The sequence below is a fragment of the Salmo salar genome, chromosome 02 (assembly GCF_965601325.2).
Source record: "Salmo salar chromosome 02, fSalSal1, whole genome shotgun sequence".
In the NCBI taxonomy this organism is placed as follows: domain Eukaryota; kingdom Metazoa; phylum Chordata; class Actinopteri; order Salmoniformes; family Salmonidae; genus Salmo; species Salmo salar.
This window is the reverse complement of record NC_138292.1, coordinates 76705001-76728853: the sequence shown is the minus strand read 5'-3', so window position 1 is coordinate 76728853 and position 23853 is coordinate 76705001. Positions and strand designations below refer to the sequence as shown.

At 40.5% G+C, this 23853-nt stretch overlaps 2 protein-coding genes across 3 annotated transcripts in view; both read left to right on the top strand.

The window, feature by feature from the left end:
- The window catches only part of LOC106593291 (protein NLRC3), a 32261-nt gene extending 27059 nt beyond the window's left edge, over window positions 1-5202 (top strand). Inside the window, exon 12 of the mRNA XM_045709912.2 lies at window positions 53-5202. Within this exon, the coding sequence (XP_045565868.2) occupies window positions 53-582 (530 nt within the window). The 3' untranslated portion in view covers window positions 583-5202. The remainder of the gene's footprint in view (window positions 1-52) is intronic.
- Window positions 5203-5647: 445 nt separating this feature from the next.
- LOC106593267 (adhesion G protein-coupled receptor L1) overlaps window positions 5648-23853 on the top strand; it is a 66270-nt gene continuing 48064 nt past the window's right edge. For both annotated transcript variants that reach the window (XM_082967202.1, XM_045709905.2), the window contains exon 1: window positions 5648-6535. The gene's annotated coding sequence lies outside the window, so the exon portion shown is untranslated. The remainder of the gene's footprint in view (window positions 6536-23853) is intronic.

Sequence of the window (23853 nt, the reverse complement as noted above, 5' to 3'; positions counted from 1 at the left end):
CTGACAAATTCTAGCCAATTCCCTCTCCTCTAACTTGTCCTCTTGTCTGCAGATGCCTGTGATCTCACACTGGACCCAAACACAGCACACAGAAACCTCTCTCTGTCTGAGGGGAACAGAAGGGTGAAGAGGGTTAAAGAGGAGCAGCCGTATCCTGATCACCCAGAGAGATTTCAGTTGCATCCCCAGGTGCTGTGTGGAGAGGGTCTGACTGGACGCTGTTATTGGGAGGTAGAGTGCAGTGGGTGGGCTGCCATAGGAGTGACATATAAAGGCAACAGCAGAAAAGAAGATGGTTCTGCCAGTGACTTTGGAACCAATGACAGGTCCTGGAGTCTGTACTGCACTGAGGATCATTACTATGCCCTCCACAATAATGAAAAGACTCATATATCTACTCTGCCCCTCATCAGCCCTCCTAAACGCAAGAAAGACCAGTCCTCCTGCTGCCCACCCCCCAGAGTAGGAGTGTTTCTGGACTGGCTGGCCGGCAGTCTGTCCTTCTACAGGGTCTACTCTAACATAATGACCCACCTGTACACATTCCAGACCACATTCGCTGAGCCCCTCTACCCAGGGTAGTTCATGTGGCCAGGCTATTTTTCATTGTCCCTGTGCCAGGTAGAGTAGACTCCTGAGTCCTGGAGGAACACCTGTTCTAACTCAACCATGTGACAGGATGGCGTGTTGTTGACGGTGATCATGACTACAGATATGGACATTGTAACAGATAAATGTTGTTGACGGTGATCATGACTACAGATATGGACATTCTAACAGATAAATGTTGTTGACAGTGATCATGACTTCAGATATGGACATTGTAACAGAAATGTTGTTGACTGTGATCATGACTACAGATATGGACATTGTAACAGATAAATGTTGTTGACAGTGATCATGACTACAGATATGGACATTGTAACAGATAAATGTTGTTGACAGTGATCATGACTACAGATATGGACATTGTAACAGATAAATGTTGTTGACAGTGATCATGACTACAGATATGGACATTATAACAGATAAATGTTGTTGACTGTGATCATGACTACAGATATGGACATTGTAACAGATACATGTTGTTGACAGTGATCATGAATACAGATATGGACATTGTAACAGATAAATGTTGTTGTCTGTGATCATGACTTCAGATATGGACATTGTAACAGATAAATGTTGACAGTGATCATGACTTCAGATATGGACATTTTAACAGATAAATGTTGTTGTCAGTGATAATGACTTCAGATATGGACATTGTAACAGATAAATGTTGTTGTCAGTGATCATGACTTCAGATATGGACATTGTAACAGATAAATGTTGTTGACTGTGATCATGACTACAGATATGGACATTGTAACAGATAAATGTTGTTGACAGTGATCATGACTACAGATATGGACATTGTAACAGATAAATGTTGTTGTCTGTGATCATGACTTCAGATATGGACATTGTAACAGATAAATGCTGACAGTGATCATGACTTCAGATATGGACATTTTAACAGATAAATGTTGTTGTCAGTGATAATGACTTCAGATATGGACATTGTAACAGATAAATGTCGTTGTCAGTGATCATGACTTCAGATATGGACATTGTAACAGATAAATGTTGTTGACTGTGATCATGACTTTAGATATGGACATTGTAACAGATAAATGTTGTTGACTGTGATCATGACTTTAGATATGGACATTATAACAGATAAATGTTGTTGACAGTGATCATGACTTCAGATATGGACATTGTAACAGATAAATGTTGTTGTCAGTGATCATGACTTCAGATATGGACATTGTAACAGATAAATGTTGTTGACTGTGATCATGACTTCAGATATGGACATTGTAACAGAAATGTTGTTGACTGTGATCATGACTACAGATATGGACATTGTAACAGATAAATGTTGTTGACAGTGATCATGACTACAGATATGGACATTGTAACAGATAAATGTTGTTGACAGTGATCATGACTACAGATATGGACATTGTAACAGATAAATGTTGTTGACAGTGATCATGACTACAGATATGGACATTATAACAGATAAATGTTGTTGACTGTGATCATGACTACAGATATGGACATTGTAACAGATACATGTTGTTGACAGTGATCATGAATACAGATATGGACATTGTAACAGATAAATGTTGTTGTCTGTGATCATGACTTCAGATATGGACATTGTAACAGATAAATGTTGACAGTGATCATGACTTCAGATATGGACATTTTAACAGATAAATGTTGTTGTCAGTGATAATGACTTCAGATATGGACATTGTAACAGATAAATGTTGTTGTCAGTGATCATGACTTCAGATATGGACATTGTAACAGATAAATGTTGTTGACTGTGATCATGACTACAGATATGGACATTGTAACAGATAAATGTTGTTGACAGTGATCATGACTACAGATATGGACATTGTAACAGATAAATGTTGTTGTCTGTGATCATGACTTCAGATATGGACATTGTAACAGATAAATGCTGACAGTGATCATGACTTCAGATATGGACATTTTAACAGATAAATGTTGTTGTCAGTGATAATGACTTCAGATATGGACATTGTAACAGATAAATGTCGTTGTCAGTGATCATGACTTCAGATATGGACATTGTAACAGATAAATGTTGTTGACTGTGATCATGACTTTAGATATGGACATTGTAACAGATAAATGTTGTTGACTGTGATCATGACTTTAGATATGGACATTATAACAGATAAATGTTGTTGACAGTGATCATGACTTCAGATATGGACATTGTAACAGATAAATGTTGTTGTCAGTGATCATGACTTCAGATATGGACATTGTAACAGATAAATGTTGTTGACTGTGATCATGACTTTAGATATGGACATTGTAACAGATACATTTTGTCGACGGTGATCCTGATTTCAGATATACGTATTCACACCACTGAGTCAGTACTTTGTAGAAGCACCGTTGGCAGTGATTAGTCTTTTTGGGTAAGTCTCTAAGAGCTTTGCACACCTGGATTGTACAATATTTGACCATTATTATTTGTTCAATTCTTCAAGCTCTGTCAAATTGGTTGTTGATCATTGTGTCATGACGTTGCCCTCTGGGTTTTCTATGCACCATCCCCCTACCTACTCCCCCCTACCAAGGCCCTGTGAGAGGGGTCATAAAATTCCAAAGGAGAATGTCCTGCCTCATGGCCACAGTATAAAGAGAGTGTTTTCATGGAGAGAACAAAGGATTCTTCCACCTCACAGAATTGGAGAACCGAACGACATTTATGTTCTGGAGAAGGTATAAAAGATCGGTGAAGAATCCAGCTACGAACTGGTCCGTTTGGTACAATTGTATGAAACTCATGAGAGACAATATTGCCATATTACCATAATAATGTTTATATAATAGCCTCAGCTATGATTCTTACATCTAAATGGTTGTATACAATTAATGAATAAGGATAAACCTATTTGGAATATGTTGGGATGCTTGTAAGATGTTAATGTGAGAGAATTGTATTTTCTACTTAAAGTTTTACCAAGTCACCGGCACGCCCCCAGGGACACAGACAGGACAAGGCGTCATGTGACAGCCTTTTCTATGTTCAGTATATGAACCCCCACCCAGGGTTTCTTTCTTTAGACCAGCTTACCTCGAGAAGAGAGGGCCCTGGTTTGACCATGCATTCCTCTACTGAACTTTAACCATACCACGTGGTTAAACTATCGATACAGAATAATAACAAGTCTTTGGTTTAGCCCACTAGGGCACATTCCTCTACCATTGCTTTGTAACGATACCTAGTGTTTTGTATGCTTTCTGTGAATTACTTAGTTTAGTAAATAAATGATTTTAAGACAATTGATGTATGGATGACTTAGTGAAGACTGGGTTCGTGCAGATAACAACAATTTACGACATTTGGAATGAGACTGACGCGAGGTAAAGAATACATCATAAATCAGAAGACTCAGATCAGATATTATGATATCTGAAGTTATATTAGGAAAATTATAACTGTGTAATCTGAATATTTTCCTTGGTGCCCCGACCTCCTAGTTAATTACAGTTACACGATTAATCAGTTAATCGCGTAATAATAATTACAGAGAGTTATTTGATAAAAATAAGTCTTCGGTTTTAATGATGCCCAAAGACACGAGAATTGTTAGGCAGCCATTCTCAAGTCTTGCTATAGATTTTCAATCTGATTTAAGTCAAAACTGTAACTAGGCCACTCAGGAACATTCAATGTCATCTTGGTAAGCAACTTTTTATCTTATAAAATGCCTTACTCCTTGCTGATGACAAACATACTCATAACATGATGCAGTCACCATCATGCTTGAAAATATGAAGAGTGGTACTCAGTGATGTGTTGTGTTGGATTTACCCCAAACATAACGCTTTGTATTCAGGACAAAAAGTAAATTTCTTTGCCACATTTTATGCAGTATGTTTTTAGTGCCTTTGTTACAAACAGGATGCATGTTTTGGAATATTTTAATTCTGTACAGGCTTCCTTCGTTTCACTCTGTCATTTAGGTTAGTATTGTGGAGTAACTACAATGTTGTTGATCCAACCTCGGTTTTCTCCTATCACAACCATTCAACCATGTAACTGTTTTAAAGTCACCATTGTCCTCATGGTGAAATCCCTGAGCAGTTTCCTCCCTCTCCGGCAACTGAGTTAGGAAGGATGCCTGTATCTTTGTAGTGACTGGGTGTATTGATACACCGTCCAAAGTGTAATTAGTAACTTCACCATGATCATAGGGATATTCAGCGTCTGCTTTTTTTTTTTTACACACATCTACCAATTGGGACCCTTCTTTGTGAGGCATTGAAAAACCTCCCTGGTCTTTGTGTTTGAATCTGTGCTTGAAATTGAGGGACCTAACAGATAATTGTATGTGTGGGGTACAGAGATGGTGGATAAGAGCGTCTGCTAAATGACTTAAATGTAAATGTAATGTAAATGTGTAGTCAATCAAAAATCATGTTAACCACTATTATTGAACACGGAATAGTCCATGCAACTAATTATGTGATTTGTTAAGCACATTTTTACTCCTGAACTTATTTAGGCTTGACATAACAAAGAGGTTGACTACTTATTGACTCAAGATATTTCAGCTTTGAATTTTTTGTTAATAAAATAAAATCCCACAAACAAAATTCCACGTTGACATTATGGGGTATTGTGTGTAGATCACTGACACAAAATATCAATTGAATCAATGTTAAATTCAGGCTGTTACATAACAAAATGTGGAATAAGTCAAGGGGCATGAATACTGTCTGAAGGCAACATATGCAGTATAGGCCAACATATTGTATGTGTACTGTAGACTACAATACGCTTGGTTTTTGTAACAAGCTCTTTAAGTGATCTTACATATAATTTGCATTGGATTGGTTAGGTCCAGGCTTTCTCCTGACTCCTAGATTCAAGCCTTATAAATATTAGTTTTAAAATAATAAAAATAACTTTGTGTCATAGACTACAATTAGAGCCTATACTGTCTGATTACCACTAGGCCTATGTGAAAGTGTAGATTTGTTGGTTTGATGAAAATTAGAGAGAGAGAGAGGAGAGAGAGAGGGGGGAGCGAGCGAGCGAGACGAGGCCGCGTTTAACGGAAATCGGTGCCATTGAGAAACAGTGCGTACGTTACTTTCCGCTATTACGCTAGCGTATCTAACGATTCCATACATTCGATCGTCGGTCATATCAACTCTATTCTGTCGTGAGGTTTATGGAGCATTACGGACTATCAGGCCTACATTCTTTAAATGTGCTGGATAATATCTCTCCGTGTGTAATCTTGGAGCCCACCGCATTCCAGGCTAGAGAGAGGAAGGATGCTGTCGCCTACTAGGCTATGCGCTACTGAAGTGTTTTACATTGGCCAATAGCCCAGCCTCAACAGTGCGACTGCATTTTGACTGGAATCGACGAAAAAGAATATAATATGACTTCCATTTGCTATATGTTATATCTGTACGTTTGTATTTGTCATCCAACTGTACTAGCCTGTAGAATAGGCTACAGTCATCGCCATAGGAACCCGAGGGAGATATCATTATAATAAGCTACTTTAGTGCAACGTGACGTGCAACAGCGGGAAAGACAGCCGAGTCCTATTAGGGGAGATTGAGCGTATGTGTAACGCTAAAGTGGCTTGTTTTTCCTCATGTGGTGTGTTTTTCGTCGAGGAGGATACGCTCGCGTTGTCGGATAATTCCCACGTCAGGGATCGGTTGACTCCCTTCTTTATTCCATCTCGCTCTCACACACACGGTGCGCGTGGCCTCGCCCGGGAGCAACCGGGTCGCCTATTACACGGGCTTATTTTTACTGCATCGGCAAGGAGGAGAGGGAGCGAGAACCGAGGATAAACAACGGGAGGGAAGGATTGGGGGACCGGAGGAGAGAAGAGGAGAGGCGGGATGAAGGAGGAGACGCAGTGACCGACAGAGGAGGAGGAGGGAGACTCGAGCGTTCGAGGTAAGCGGGAATAATGGCGACGGTAGGGTACATGTATGAAGAACGGTTTGGTCTGTACAATCACACACAAACACACTCCCACACATATACGACTCAGGCTACGGTTTGGCCTGTCAGTATGGCGCATGCATGTACACTCCTGTGTGCGTGCGTGTGTGTGTGTGTCATACACATGTTGACTAGTGGCGTCTCCTGCTGTGTGTGAGTTGTTTTAATGCACCATGGAACATTCCAACAGGCATTCAGAATCTCTCCCTCTTTCTGTTTTCTGACAAATAGACAGTAGGATGATAAGAGGGATAGTAGGGGGTTTGCTTACTGACAGGCTGTCTTACTGAGTGGTGAATCACTCCCATTCCTGTCCCAATGATTTTGAAATGCATTCTAATCAAATTTCAAATCAATGTGTTTGTGTGGTGTGTGTGTGTGTGTGTGTGTGTTTGTGCATGCGTGTGTGTTTCTATGTATGTTGTGTGTCTGTGCGTGCGCGTGTGTTGGTGTGATGATTGTGTTACAACTCTTTGACGAGTGTGTTATCTCTGTGTTGGTATTCTGTAGGGAGCGTGTGTGTGGTGTGTGTGTGTGTGTGTGTGTGTGTGTGTGTGTGTGTGTGTGTGTGTGTGTGTGTGTGTGTGTGTGTGTGTGTGTGTGTGTGTGTGTGTGTTTGTGTGTCAGTATGTTTTGACTGGGGACTATGATGGTGGAAAGAGAGTTCACGGGGGAGAAGTAAAGACCAGTGGACAAAGAGATTATAAACAGAATGTAAAGTGCACGCTGGGTCTGTACATAGTCAATGGTAGGCTTCGAGGGGAATTTTACGGTAGGTACACCTATAGCTCATCTCTTAGCAGTAGTACTGTAGATTACTTTATTACTGACCTCAACCCAGAGTCTCTCAGACCGTTCACTGTCAGCCTACTGACACCCCTGTCAGATCACAGCAAAATCACAGTCTACTTCAACAGAGCAATACTCAATCATGAGGCATCAAAGCCAAAGGAACTGCATAATATTAAGAAATGCTATAGATGGAAGGAATGTAGTGTGGAAACCTACCAAAAAACAATTAGGCAACAATAAATTCAATCCCATTTAGACAACTTCCTGGACAAAACGTTTTACTCTAATAGTGAAGGTGTAAACTTGGCAGTAGAAAACCTAAACTGTATACTTGACCTCTCAGCTTCCCTATCAAATCTAACAATTTCAAGCCGACAACCGAAGAAAATTAACAACAATTGCAAATGGTTTGATCAAGAATGAAAAACCTAAGAAAGAAATTGAGAAACCTATCCAACCAAAAACATAGAGACCCAGAAAACCTGAGCCTACGCCTTCACTATGGCGAATCACTAAAACAATATAGAAATACACTATAGAAAAAGAAGGAACAGCACGTCAGAAATCAGCTCAATGTTATCGAAGAATCCATTGAATCAAACCACTTCTGGGAAAATTGTAAAACACTAAACAAACAATAACACGAAGAGTTATCTATCCAAAACGGAGATGTACGGATAAACCACTTCTCCAATATTTTCGGCTCTATAGCAAAGAATAAACAGCAACAACATATACATTATCAAATACAAATCTTAGAATCAACTATTAAAGACAACCAGAACCCACTGGATGATCCAATTACATGGAATGAGCTACAAGACAAAATTCAAACCCTCCAACCCTAAAAGGCCTGTGGTGTTGATGGTATCCTCAATGAAATGATAAAATACACAGACCACAAATTCCAATTGCTATACTTAAACTCTTTAGAATCATCCTCAGCTCTGGCATATTCCCCAATATTTGGAACCAAGGACTGATCACCCCAATCCACAAAGGTGGAGACAAATTTGACCTCAATAACTACCATGGGATTTGCGTCAATAGCAACCTTGGGAAAATCCTCTACAATATCATTAACAGCAGGCTCGTAGGTCAAACAAAAAAACTATACGTACCCCGGCCTAAACATCAGCGCCACAGGTAACTGTCACGCCCTGCCCTGAGAGAGACGGTTTATTTCTCTATTTTGTTAGGTCAGGGTGTGGGGTGGGCAGTCTATGTGGTAAATTTCTATGTTCCATTCTATGTTTTCTATTTCTTTGTGTTGAGCCGAGTATGGTTCCTAATCAGAGGCAGCTGTCTATCGTTGTCTCTGATTAGGAATCATACTTAGGCATCCCTTTTTTCCACCTTCAGTTGTGGGATCTTGTTTTTGTACAGCTCAGTTTAGCCTGCAGAATGTGACGGTCGTTTTCTGTTGTTTATTGTTTTGATTTAGTGTTCTGAGTTAAAATAAATTTATCATGAGCACTAACCATGCTGCACCTTGGTCTACTCCTTTTGACGATCGTCACAGTAACTTCCACAAAGCTGTGAACGATCTGAGAAACAAGGCAAGAAGGGCCTTCTACGACATTAAAAGGAACATCAAATTCGACATACCAATTAGGATCTGGCAAAAAATACTTGATTCAGTTATAGAACCCATTCAAATCAAATCAAATTTATTTATATAGCCCTTCGTACATCAGCTGATATCTCAAAGTGCTGTACAGAAACCCAGCCTAAAACCCCAACAGCAAGCAATGCATGTGAAAGAAGCATGGTAGCTAGGAAAAACTCCCTAGGAAAAACTCCCTAGAAAGGCCAAAAACCTAGGAAGAAACCTAGAGAGGAACCAGGCTATGAGGGGTGGCCAGTCCTCTTCTGGCTGTGCCGGGTGGATATTATAACAGAACATGGTCAAGATGTTAAAATGTTCATAAATGACCAGCATGGTCAAATAATAATAATCATAGTAGTTGTTGAGGGTGCCACAAGCACGTCCGGTGAACAGGTCAGGGTTCCATAGCCGCAGGCAGAACAGTTGAAACTGGAGCAGCAGCACGGCCAGGTGGACTGGGAACAGCAAGGAGTCATAATGCCAGGTAGTCCTGAGGCATGGTCCTAGGGCTCAGGTCCTCCGAGAGAAAGAAAGAAAGAGAGAAAGAGAGAATTAGAGAGAGCATATTTAAATTCACACAGGACACTGGATAAGACAAGAGAAATACTCCAGATGTAACAGACTGACCCTAGCCCCCCGACACATAAACTACTGCAGCATAAATACTGGAGGCTGAGACAGGAGGGATCAGAAGACACTGTGGCCCCATCCGATGATACCCCCGGACAGGGCCAAACAGGCAGGATATAACCCCACCCACTTTGCCAAAGCACAGCCCCCACACCACTAGAGGGATGTCTCCAACCACCAACTTACCGTCCTAAGACAAGGCCGAGTATAGCCCACAAAGATCTCCGCCACGGAGATCCCTTTATGGTTGTGAGGTCTGGGGTCCGCTCACCAACCAAGAATTCACAAAATGGGACAAACACCAAATTGACACTCTGCATGCAGAATTCTGGAAAAACAGAATTTGTGCAATCTGCTAATGATCAAAATCCAGAAAAGAGACGTTCAATTCTGCAACCATCTAAATGGAAGCGATTTCCAAACCTTCTATAACAAAGCCATCACCTACAGAGAGATGGACCTGGAGAAGAATCCCCTAAGCAAGCTGGTCCTGGGGCTCTGTACACAAACACAAACAGATCCCCAGGACAGCAACACAATTAGACCCAACCAAATGTGACCCGATTCAGGAAACTAGGCATTTGTCGCAAGTCACATCTTCACAGGAGAGGCATTTGAACATTGTTTTTTGGGGGGCAGAAATGCCTTCTCCAAAATGTGAACTTTCATGTGCCTTAATAACCTCTCTAGGCTAGGCGGGACGAATTCGTCCCACCTACGTAACAGCCACGGCTATCCTGTGGCGCGATTTTCAAAACCTTAAAAATCCTATTACTTCAATTTCTCAAACATATGACTATTTTACAGCCATTTAAAGATAAGACTCTCGTTAATCTAACCACACTGTCCGATTTCAAAAAGGCTTTACAACGAAAGCAAAACATTAGATTATGTCAGCAGAGTACCAAGCCAGAAATAATCAGACACCCATTTTTCAAGCCAGCATATAATGTCACCAAAACCCAGAAGACAGCTAAATGCAGCACTCACCTTTGATGATCTTCATCAGATGACAACCCTAGGACATTGTGTTATACAATACATGCATGTTTTGTTCAATCAAGTTCATATTTATATCAAAAACCAGCTTTTTACATTAGCATGTGACGTTCAGAACTAGCATACCCCCCGCAAACTTCCGGGGAATTCGCTAACATTTTACTAAATTACTCACGATAAACGTTCACAAAAAGCATAACAATTATTTTAAGAATTATAGATACAGACCTCCTCTATGCACTCGATATGTCCGATTTTAAAATAGCTTTTTGGTGAAAGCACATTTTGCAATATTCTAAGTACATAGCCCAGGCATCACGGGCTCGCTATTTAGACACCCGGCAAGTTTAGCACTCACCATAATCATATTTACTATTATAAAAATGTCATTACCTTTTGTTGTCTTCGTCAGAATACACACCCAGGACAGCTACTTCAATAACAAATGTTGGTTTGGTCCAAAATAATCCATCGTTATATCCGAATAGCGGCGTTTTTTTCGTGCGTTCCAGAAACTATCCGAAATAGTAAAGAAGTGTCACGCGCATGGCGCAATTCGTGACAATAAAATTCTAAGTATTCCATGACCGTACTTCGAAGCATGTCAACCGCTGTTTAAAATCAATTTTTACGACATTTTTCTCGTAGAAAAGCGATAATATTCCGACAGGGAATCTCCTTTTCGGCAAACAGAGGAAAAAATCCCAAAGGCGGGGGCGGTCGGGGTCACGCGCATAAGCTAGTGTCTCTTGATGGGCCACTTGAGAAAGGCGATAATGTGTTTCAGCCTGGGGCTGGAATGACGACATTCAGTTTTTTCCCGGGCTCTGAGCGCCTATGGACGACGTGGGAAGTGTCACGTTAGAGCAGAGATCCTTAGTAAATGATAGAGATGGAAAAGAAGTTCAACAAATGGTCAGACAGGCCACTTCCTGTAAAGGAATCTCTCAGGTTTTGACCTGCCATTTGAGTTCTGTTATACTCACAGACACCATTCAAACAGTTTTAGAAAATTTAGGGTGTTTTCTATCCATATGTAATAAGTATATGCATATTCTAGTTACTAAGTAGGAGTGGTAACCAGATTAAATCGGGTATGTTTTTTATCCAGCCGTGTCAATGCTGCCCCCTAGCCCTAACAGGATAACAAACTTGTATGCCATCTGTAAATACGACTATAATTGTTAAATTACGAGCCTGGTTGGTTAAGCCACAGAAAAAGTCAAAAACCTTCCCACTAGCCATGATTGGCTGAGATAATTAGTGGGCTGGACATGCCGAGAGAGGAGAGAGGATTGGTCAGTCTGTGTTGGTAATCCTGCCGAACGCAGCTTTTTAAAAAATGTATTGTGTGGTGGAGCTGCATAAGTGTTGCTCTCCACTTTCTGGAGGATCAAGTTTTGAAATCAGTGGAATTAGAGTATGATAGCTAAAGAGATGGAGAAAACACCTGTCTCTGGATTACATCTTCAAACTATGGCAACTGTGATATTGCATTCCTGACAGGGAGACGCGTCCATCATGCATGATGATTCATGTATCCAGGTAAGATAGTCTAGCGTTAGCTAGCTACATTTTCAGATATTACCCGTTTCTGTCATGTCTGCTCCCGCTATTCCCTTCCCCTGGCGCTTGAGGGCGCCAGATTACCCTGCATCACACGCGGCTGCCATCAATCATGCACACCTGCCTTCCCTCGTCACTCGCATCAGCGTTATTGGACTCACCTGGACTCACTTATCTCCTGTTTATTTCCTCCCCTATATTTGTCAGTTCCCCAGCTCTGTTCCCCACTGCTGCATTCTGTCACATGTACTGACGCTGGAGAGACAAAGCAGTTACGGGGAGTAACATTTAATAAATAACGAACGTATAACGAGACAGGAACAGCGTCAGCAAACAGAAACTAAGACGAAAAACAATTAATGCAGCAGCAGGGAACAGAGCTGGGGAACTGACAAATATAGGGGAGGAAATAAACAGGAGATAAGTGAGTCCAGGTGAGTCCAATAACGCTGATGCGAGTGGCGAGGGAAGGCAGGTGTGCATGATTGATGGCAGGCGCGTGGGATGCAGGGTACTCTGGCGCCCTCAAGCACCAGGGAAGGGAAAAGCGGGAGCAGACGTGACAGTTTCTAATTTTGACAGAAAGTGGTTTCCTTTCAAGCTCCTGTTAGCTAGCTAGCTAAATTTAGCTGGCTGGCTCCCTGGGCGAACCGGCCGAGACACGGACGCTGGGCAAGCCGGTTGGGGCGTGAAAACCCGACGAACCGGCATAAGCGTGAGAGCCTGTCGATCCCGCAGCAGAAGAGGAGCCCGATGATCCAGTGGAGTGTGACGTGGGATGGGAAGCCGCCAAGTCAGAAAAACTTCTCGAGCCAGCCAGGGCGTGAAAGCCTGACGGGCTGGCTTAGGCACACCCGGTTCCATCGGTGGCGGGATCCACCCCGACGTCACCAACAAAATAAAAAACAAAAACTCCTGGACCAGCTGGGCGAATAAGAACTGACGATCCAGCTGAGGCGCGACGTGGGATGGGTGCCATCCGAGCCAACCGGGGCAAGGAAACTTCTCGAGTCAGCTAGGGCGTGGATGCCCGACGAGCTGGCTAGGCATCCCCGGTTCCATCGGTGGTGTCCCAGAGCCGCTGCCACCATTCCAACTGGAACGCCAGTACTCCCCGATGCTTCATATGTTTGGCTGCTGTATTCTGTCACATGTATTGACGCTGGAGAGACGAAGCAGGTACGGGGAGTAACATTTAATAAATAACGAACAGATAACGAGACAGGAACAGCGTCAGCAAACAGAAACTAAGACGAAAAACAAGTAATGCAGCAGCGGGGAACAGAGCTGTGGAACTGACAAATATAGGGGAGAAAATAAACAGGAGATAAGCGAGTCCAGGTGAGTCCAATAATGCTGATGCGAGTGACGAGGGAAGGCAGGTGTGCATGATTGATGGCAGGCGCGTGTGATGCAGGGTAATCTGGCGCCCTCAAGCGCCAGGGAAGGGAAAAGCGGGAGCAGACGTGACAGTTTCTAATTTTGACAGAAAGTGGTTTCATTTCAAGCTCCTGTTAGCTAGCTAGCTAACTTTGGCTGGCTGGCTCCCTAGCTGATATTATTATTTGTTTCCCAGAGCCGTTTTCTTTTCTAGTTAGAGCCTAATGTTAGCTAGCTAACATTGAACCTGGTTGATTAGCTCCCTGCACTGTGGCATTGTTGACACTTTGTTCATTGTTGTTTAACTAGCTAACTGACGTTAGCTGGCTGGCTCATTAGCTAACGTTGTGTACAACACCCGTTGAATATGGCCGGTGTCAGTAAATGTCTGCAAAAAAACGTCATGAAATTGTTACCAGCAGAGCTGGTTAGGCAGTTTTTATGTTATCTGGAGGTAAACAAATCATTGGCCAGTTCGTCAAGTATGTTCTCCGAGTGCGAAACAAGATGGGTGGGGCTAAAGCTTAAGAGGGTGTGAACGATGCTGAATGGGTGTAGACAAAGAAGAGCTCTTCACTAGATACCAAAATGAATGGGTGTAGACAAAGAAGAGCTCTTCACTAGATACCAAGGCGATTTTCTGAAAAGTGAGTTTACAAGTTGATCAACTTTCAAAGCAGAATTACTTCCCCATTGTTCCTCAAATGCAGTGCATGATATACCATTTTGTAGCTCTGAGTCTCTAGTGTTATCCAATGTAAAAAACACAATTTCACATTATGCTTCTGAAGACCTGATCCAGGTGATGAGTCACAAATCATGAGAAAACAAAAAGATAATTACTTTACACATTGGAAAGAATTAACGAAAAAGCAGAGACAACTAGAATGCTATTTGGCCCTAAACAGAGAGTAAACAGTGGCAGAATACCTGACCACTGTGACTGACCCAAAATGAAGTAAAGCTTTGACTATGTACAGAGTCAGTGAGCATAGCCTTGCTATTGAGAAAGGCAGCTGTAGGCAGATCTGGCTCTCAAGAGAAGACAGGCTATGTGCACACAGCCCACAAAATTAGGTGGAAACTGAGCTGCACTTCCTAACCTCCTGCCAAACATATGACCATTGTAGAGACACATACTTCCCTCAGATTACACAGACCCACAAAGAATTAGAAAACAAATTCAATTTTGATAAACTCCCATATCTACTGGGTGAAATACCATAGTGTGCCATCACAGGAGCAAGATGTGTGACCTGTTGCCACAAGAAAAGGGCAACCAGTGAAGAACAAACACCATTGTAAACACAACCCATATTTATGTTTATTTATTTTACCTTTTGTACTTTAACTATATGCACATCGTTACAACACTGTATATAGAAATAATATGACATTTGAAATGTCTTTATTCTTTTGGAACTTTTGTGAATGTAATGTTTACTGTTCATTTTTTATTGTTCATTTCACTTTTGTTTATTATCTACTTCACTTGCTTTGGCAAAGTAAACAAATGTTTCACATGTCAATAAATTGAATTGTGAGAGAGAGAGTGAGTGAGAGTGAGAGAGAGATAGGTATAAAGATATAGAGAGGGGAGAGACAGAAAAGGTGGGAGAAGAATGAAATGGAATACAGACAGGTGATGTGAGGGGAAGAGAGACATACTTGGATGGGGAAGAAAGAGAAAATGAAGATGAAGGAAAGGGAGGAAAAGAGTGATGAGAAGATGGAGAGATACTATAGGTGGAGAGGTGAGGAAGAGAAGAGAAGAGGGAGAGATACTATAGGTGGAGAGGTGAGGAAGAGAAGAGAAGAGGGAGAGATACTATAGGTGGAGAGGTGAGGAAGAGAAGAGAAGAGGGAGAGATACTATAGGTGGAGAGGTGAGGAAGAGAAGAGAAGAGGGAGAGATACTATAGGTGGAGAGGTGAGGAAGAGAAGAGAAGAGGGAGAGATACTATAGGTGGAGAGGTGAGGAAGAGAAGAGAAGAGGGAGAGATACTATAGGTGGAGAGGTGAGGAAGAGAAGAGAAGATGGAGAGATACTATAGGTGGAGAGGTGAGGAAGAGAAGAGAAGAGGGAGAGATACTATAGGTGGAGAGGTGAGGAAGAGAAGAGAGAAGGTAGAAGGATAGTAAGAAATAGATGGAGAGAGGAAGGCAGAAGCGTGTGTGTGTGTGTGTGTGTGTGTGTGTGTGTGTGTGTGTGTGTGTGTGTGTGTGTGTGTGTGTGTGTGTGTGTGTGTGTGTGTGTGTGTGTGTGTGTGTGTGTGTGTGTGTGTGTGTGTGTGTGTGGGGGGGGGGGCCTGTCATAGGAAAACAAAGCAAACCTAACCAGTATACCATTCATTTACATCAACCACCAGATACAAACATCTCATTTTCATACACACACACACACATGCGCGCGCACGCACACACACACACACACACACACGCGCGTCCACACGCACACACACACACTGCTTATTTGGTTGGGTCTTATACAGTCTGCAAGGGAAATCAGGCAGGAAAATAAAACCTGTAGGGTCCCCTTATACCACTATTTACATATGTACCTACAATATACACACACACGCACACTGACTCACTAACATACACACGCACGCACACACACACCCATACACACACATGCACACGCGCTCACACACACACACACACACACGCTCACTCACTAACACACAGACACAGACACACACAGTCTCTCTCTCGTCCAGCATGTCTTTGTGTCCCTTTATTGTGTCCTAATGTCCTTCATCCTGAGGCTAGTCTCCTTCACTCTCTCTCCCTCTCACTCTCCTCCCTTCCTCTCTCCTTCTCCCTTCCTCTCTCCTTCTCCCTTCCTCTCTCCTTCTCTATCGTATTCAGTCTTACTTTCTCTTCTGTGTCCTGTGCTCTCTGTCTCCATTTAGGCCAGACTTTGACCAGGGGCTGGATTTTGTCCTCAGCCTGGTCTGGGTGTGTGATGCTGGGAGAGTGGGGGGCAGTAGGGAGAGGGCTGGGTGTGGGAGAGTAGGGAGAGGGCTGGAGGTGTGTGTGTGTGTGTGTGTGTGTGTGTGTGTGTGTGTGTCTGTGTGTGTGTGTGTGTGTGTGTGTGTGTGTGTGTGTGTGTGTGTGTGTGTGTGTGTGTGTGTGTGTGTGTGTGTGTGTGTTTGAGTACCGTGGACATTTGATGCCTGACCTAAATCTGTCTGCCATCATTACTTAACTAGGAGATGGAGAGAACCTCAGGAAACACACACAACAATATGAGAGAGCACTCTGCAATGACAAGACGCCCCCAAAAACATTATACTGTGTGTGGGTGTGTGTGTGTGTGTGTGTGTGTGTGTGTGTGTGTGTGTGTGTGTGTGTGTGTGTGTGTGTGTGTGTGTGTGTGTGTGTAATATGTATTTGTGTGGCCAAGTTGTGCTGAAAAAGAATCTGTCAAATGCTTCTAATGGTCCTGTGGGAGACCAGGGTGTGTGTGTGTGTGTGTGTGTGTGTTAGATATGGGCGATATGGAGAAAAATCCATATTGCGATACATTTCCTGAATTGATGCGATAATGATAAAAATATCGATACATTTATAACAATTCTGAAACCTAGTTTATAACATTCATCTGCACCATAGTTAATAACATTCATCTGCACCATAGTTTATAACATTCATCTGCATCATAGATTATAACATTCATCTGCACCATAGTTTATAACACTGGTCTGCACCATAGTTTACAACATTCATCTACACCATAGTTTATAACATTCATCTGCACCATAGTTAATAACATTCATCTGCACCATAGTTTATAACATTCATCTGCACCATAGATTATAACATTCATCTGCACCATAGTTTATAACACTGGTCTGCACCATAGATTATAACATTCATCTGCACCATAGTTTATAACATTTATCTGCACCATAGATTATAAAATTCATCTGCACCATAGTTAATAACATTCATCTGCACCATAGATTATAACATTCATCTGCACCATCGTTTATAACATTCATCTGCACCATCGTTTATAACATTTATCTGCACCATCGTTTATAACATTCATCTGCACCATAGATTATAACATTCATCTGCACCATAGATTATAACATTTATCTGCACCATAGATTATAACATTCATCTGCACCATTGTTTATAACATTTATCTGCACCATCGTTTATAACATTCATCTGCACCATAGATTATAACATTCATCTGCACCATAGTTTATAACATTCATCTGCACCATAGTTTATAACATTCATCTGCACCATAGTTTATAACATTCATCTGCACCATAGTTTATAACATTCATCTGCACCATAGTTAATAATATTTATCTGCACCATAGATTATCACATTCATCTGCACCATAGGTAATAACATTCATCTGCACCATAGATTATAACATTCATCTGCACCATCGTTTATAACATTCATCTGCACCATAGTTTATAACATTCATCTGCACCATAGGTTATAACATTTATTTGTACCATAGTTTAGAACATTCATCTACACCATAGTTTATAACATTCATCTGCACCATAGTTAATAACATTCATCTGCACCATAGTTTATAACATTCATCTGCACCATAGATTATAACATTCATCTGCACCATAGTTTATAACACTGGTCTGCACCATAGATTATAACATTCATCTGCACCATAGTTTATAACATTTATCTGCACCATAGATTATAAAATTCAACTGCACCATAGTTAATAACATTCATCTGCACCATAGATTATAACATTCATCTGCACCATCGTTTATAACATTCATCTGCACCATCGTTTATAACATTTATCTGCACCATCGTTTATAACATTCATCTGCACCATAGATTATAACATTCATCTGCACCATAGATTATAACATTTATCTGCACCATAGATTATAACATTCATCTGCACCATTGTTTATAACATTTATCTGCACCATCGTTTATAACATTCATCTGCACCATAGATTATAACATTCATCTGCACCATAGTTTATAACATTCATCTGCACCATAGTTTATAACATTCATCTGCACCATAGTTTATAACATTCATCTGCACCATAGTTAATAATATTTATCTGCACCATAGATTATCACATTCATCTGCACCGTAGGTAATAACATTCATCTGCACCATAGATTATAACATTCATCTGCACCATCGTTTATAACATTCATATGCACCATCGTTTATAACATTCATCTGCACCATAGATTATAACATTTATCTGCACCATAGTTTATTGCATTCATCTGCACCATAGATTATAACATTCATCTGCACCATAGATTATAACATTCATCTGCACCATAGGTTATAACATTTATTTGTACCATAGTTTAGAACATTCATCTGCACCATAGATTATAACATTCATCTGCACCATCGTTTATAACATTTATCTGCACCATAGTTTATAACATTCATCTGCACCATAGATTATAACATTCATCTGCACCATAGATTATAACATTCATCTGCACCATAGTTTATAACATTCATCTGCACCATAGTTTATAACATTTATCTGCACCATAGATTATAACATTCATCTGCACCATAGTTTATAACATTCATCTGCACCATAGTTTATAACATTCATCTGCACCATCGTTTATAACATTCATCTGCACCATAGTTTATAACATTCATCTGCACCATCGTTTATAACATTCATCTGCACCATCGTTTGTAACATTCATTTGCACCATAGTTTATAACATTCATCTGCACCATAGATTATAACATTCATTTGTACCATAGTTTAGAACATTCATCTGCACCATAGATTATAACATTCATCTGCACCATCGTTTATAACATTTATCTGCACCATAGTTTATAACATTCATCTGCACCATAGATTATAACATTAATCTGCACCATAGATTATAACATTCATCTGCATCATAGTTTATAACAGTCATCTGCACCATAGTTTATAACGCACCATGTTATCTCCGCACGCAGTCACGCACCTGTATAACATTCGCACCTGCTCCGCACCATAGTTTATAACATTCATCTACACCATAGTTTATAACATTCATCTGCACCATCGTTTATAACATTCATCTGCACCATAGTTTATAACATTCATCTGCACCATAGTTTATAACATTCATCTGCACCATAGTTTATAACATTCATCTAAACCATAGTTTCTAACATTCATCTACACCATAGTTTATAACATTCATCTGCACCATAGTTAATAACATTCATCTGCACCATAGTTTATAACATTCATATGCACCATAGTTTATAACATTCATCTGCACCATAGTTAATAACATTCATCTTCACCAGAGTTTATAACATTCATCTGCACCATAGATTATAACATTCATCTGCACCATAGATTATAACATTCATCTGCACCATAGATTATAACATTTACCTGCACCATAGTTTATAACATTCATCTGCACCATAGTTTATAACATTCATCTGCACCATAGTTTATAACATTCATCTACACCATAGTTTATAACATTCATCTGCACCATCGTTTATAACATTCATCTGCACCATAGTTTATAACATTCATCTGCACCATCGTTTATAACATTCATCTGCACCATCGTTTATAACATTCATCTGCACCATAGTTAATAACATTCATCTGCACCATAGTTTATAACATTCATCTGCACCATAGTTTATAACATTCATCTGCACCATAGTTAATAACATTCATCTGCACCATAGTTTATAACATTCATCTGCACCATAGATTATAACATTCATCTACACCTTAGATTATAACATTGTTCTGCACCATAGATTATAACATTAATCTACACCATAGTTAATAACATTAATCTGCACCATAGATTATAACATTCATCTGCACCATAGATTATAACATTCATCTGCACCATAGATTATAACATTCATCTGCACCATAGTTAATAACATTCATCTGCACCATAGGTTATAACATTTATTTGTACCATAGTTTAGAACATTCATCTGCACCATAGATTATAACATTCATCTGCACCATCGTTTATAACATTTATCTGCACCATAGTTTATAACATTCATCTGCACCATAGATTATAACATTCATCTGCACCATAGATTATAACATTCATCTGCACCATAGTTTATAACATTCATCTGCACCATAGTTTATAACATTTATCTGCACCATAGATTATAACATTCATCTGCACCATAGTTTATAACATTCATCTGCACCATAGTTTATAACATTCATCTGCACCATCGTTTATAACATTCATCTGCACCATAGTTTATAACATTCATCTGCACCATCGTTTATAACATTCATCTGCACCATCGTTTATAACATTCATTTGCACCATAGTTTATAACATTCATCTGCACCATAGATTATAACATTTATTTGTACCATAGTTTAGAACATTCATCTGCACCATAGATTATAACATTCATCTGCACCATCGTTTATAACATTTATCTGCACCATAGTTTATAACATTCATCTGCACCATAGATTATAACATTCATCTGCACCATAGATTATAACATTCATCTGCATCATAGTTTATAACATTCATCTGCACCATAGTTTATAACATTTATCTGCACCATAGATTATAACATTCATCTGCACCATAGTTTATAACATTCATCTACACCATAGTTTATAACATTCATCTGCACCATCGTTTATAACATTCATCTGCACCATAGTTTATAACATTCATCTGCACCATAGTTTATAACATTCATCTGCACCATAGTTTATAACATTCATCTAAACCATAGTTTATAACATTCATCTACACCATAGTTTATAACATTCATCTGCACCATAGTTAATAACATTCATCTGCACCATAGTTTATAACATTCATATGCACCATAGTTTATAACATTCATCTGCACCATAGTTAATAACATTCATCTGCACCAGAGTTTATAACATTCATCTGCACCATAGATTATAACATTCATCTGCACCATAGATTATAACATTCATCTGCACCATAGATTATAACATTCATCTGCACCATAGATTATAACATTTACCTCCACCATAGTTTATAACATTCATCTGCACCATAGTTTATAACATTCATCTGCACCATAGTTTATAACATTCATCTACACCATAGTTTATAACATTCATCTGCACCATCGTTTATAACATTCATCTGCACCATAGTTTATAACATTCATCTGCACCATCGTTTATAACATTCATCTGCACCATCGTTTATAACATTCATCTGCACCATAGTTAATAACATTCATCTGCACCATAGTTTATAACATTCATCTGCACCATAGTTTATAACATTCATCTGCACCATAGTTTATAACATTCATCTGCACCATAGTTAATAACATTCATCTGCACCATAGTTTATAACATTCATCTGCACCATAGATTATAACATTCATCTACACCATAGATTGTAACATTGTTCTGCACCATAGATTATAACATTAATCTACACCATAGTTAATAACATTAATCTGCACCATAGATTATAACATTCATCTGCACCATAGATTATAACATTCATCTGCACCATAGATTATAACATTCATCTGCACCATAGTTAATAACATTCATCTGCACCATAGATTATAACATTCATCTGCACCATCGTTTTATTTTTTGTTACCCTTTAAACTACTGTCACTAGTTTGATGGTTGAAGCCATCAACTGTTCCATTGACAACCCCCTAATTAGCCAACTATTTCATTCCATTTCAAATGTCACATTTCTCTAGTATAGGCTACTTATCGTAATGAACCATATCATCAAATGTCTTTGATAAGTCATCGGTAAGGTTGGTGTCGATGATTTTCCGGGTTTGTCGCCCTAGCTCTAGTGTGTGTGTGCGTGTGTGTGCGTGTGTGTATGTGCGTGCGTGCGTGCGTGTGTGTGTGTGTGTGTTCTCCTCCAGCAGTGATGACCTCCCTCTGCTCTGGCTTCATCCCCTCTGTACTGAAGTATCATGTAACCTACCCAGACAAGACGCTCATCACGTTATACCATAACCTTAGCAGCACCTTAAACCATCTTACTATCCAGCCAGGTCTCTCAGCATCCACTGGGAAATTAGACGTCCTTCCAGATAAGCAGGACTTTAGTTGATGACTGCACAACCTGCCACTAGGGGGCAACAGTGAGCCCTATCAGCATCAGGTATGCCTGGGTTTCACTACGGACGTTGTAGACGGGGATGGTGGATGGGCGTAAGCAGCGAAGCCCCTGCTCTGACTGTCGCCTGTTCAGTCCCAGTGTTAAGGCAGTCCTTTTTTTGGTTTGTGTGTTTTCTACCACAGCCCAAACCTTAACCCTTAACTTGACCATTCAGAATGAATGCCTACATTTAAAGTGGAACTGCAACATTATATCGTATTAAAATCTGTTCATATACACCCCCGGTGGACTGTGTGTGTTTACAGGCAGTTGGACCTGCCATCATTTCCTTTGAATTGGACTGTGTGTGTTTACAGGCAGTTGGACCTGCCATCATTTCCTTTGAACTGGACTGTGTGTGTTTACAGGCAGTTGGACCTGCCATCATTTCCTTTGAATTGGACTGTGTGTGTTTACAGGCAGTTGGACCTGCCATCATTTCCTTTGAACTGGACTGTGTGTGTTTACAGGCAGTTGGACCTGCCATCATTTCCTTTGAACTGGACGGTGTGTGTTTACAGGCAGTTGGACCTGCCATCATTTCCTTTGAACTGGACTGTGTGTGTTTACAGGCAGTTGGACCTGCCATCATTTCCTTTGAACTGGACTGTGTGTGTTTACAGGCAGTTGGACCTGCCATCATTTCCTTTGAACTGGACTGTGTGTGTTTACAGGCAGTTGGACCTGCCATCATTTCCTTTGAACTGGACTGTGTGTGTTTACAGGCAGTTGGACCTGCCATCATCCCCTTTGAACTGAACTGTGTGTGTTTACAGGCAGTTGGACCTGCCATAATTTCCTTTGAACTGGACTGTGTGTGTTTACAGGCAGTTGGACCTGCCATCATCGCCTTTGAACTGGACTGTGTGTGTTTACAGGCAGTTGGACCTGCCATCATTCCCTTTGAACTGGACTGTGTGTGTTTACAGGCAGTTGGACCTGCCATCATCCCCTTTGAACTGGACTGTGTGTGTTTACAGGCAGTTGGACCTGCCATCATTTCCTTTGAACTGGACTGTGTGTGTTTACAGGCAGTTGGACCTGCCATCATCCCCTTTGAACTGGACTGTGTGTGTTTACAGGCAGTTGCAACAGCGCAACTTTAGATCATTAGAACGCATTTTGGCAAAAGCAACA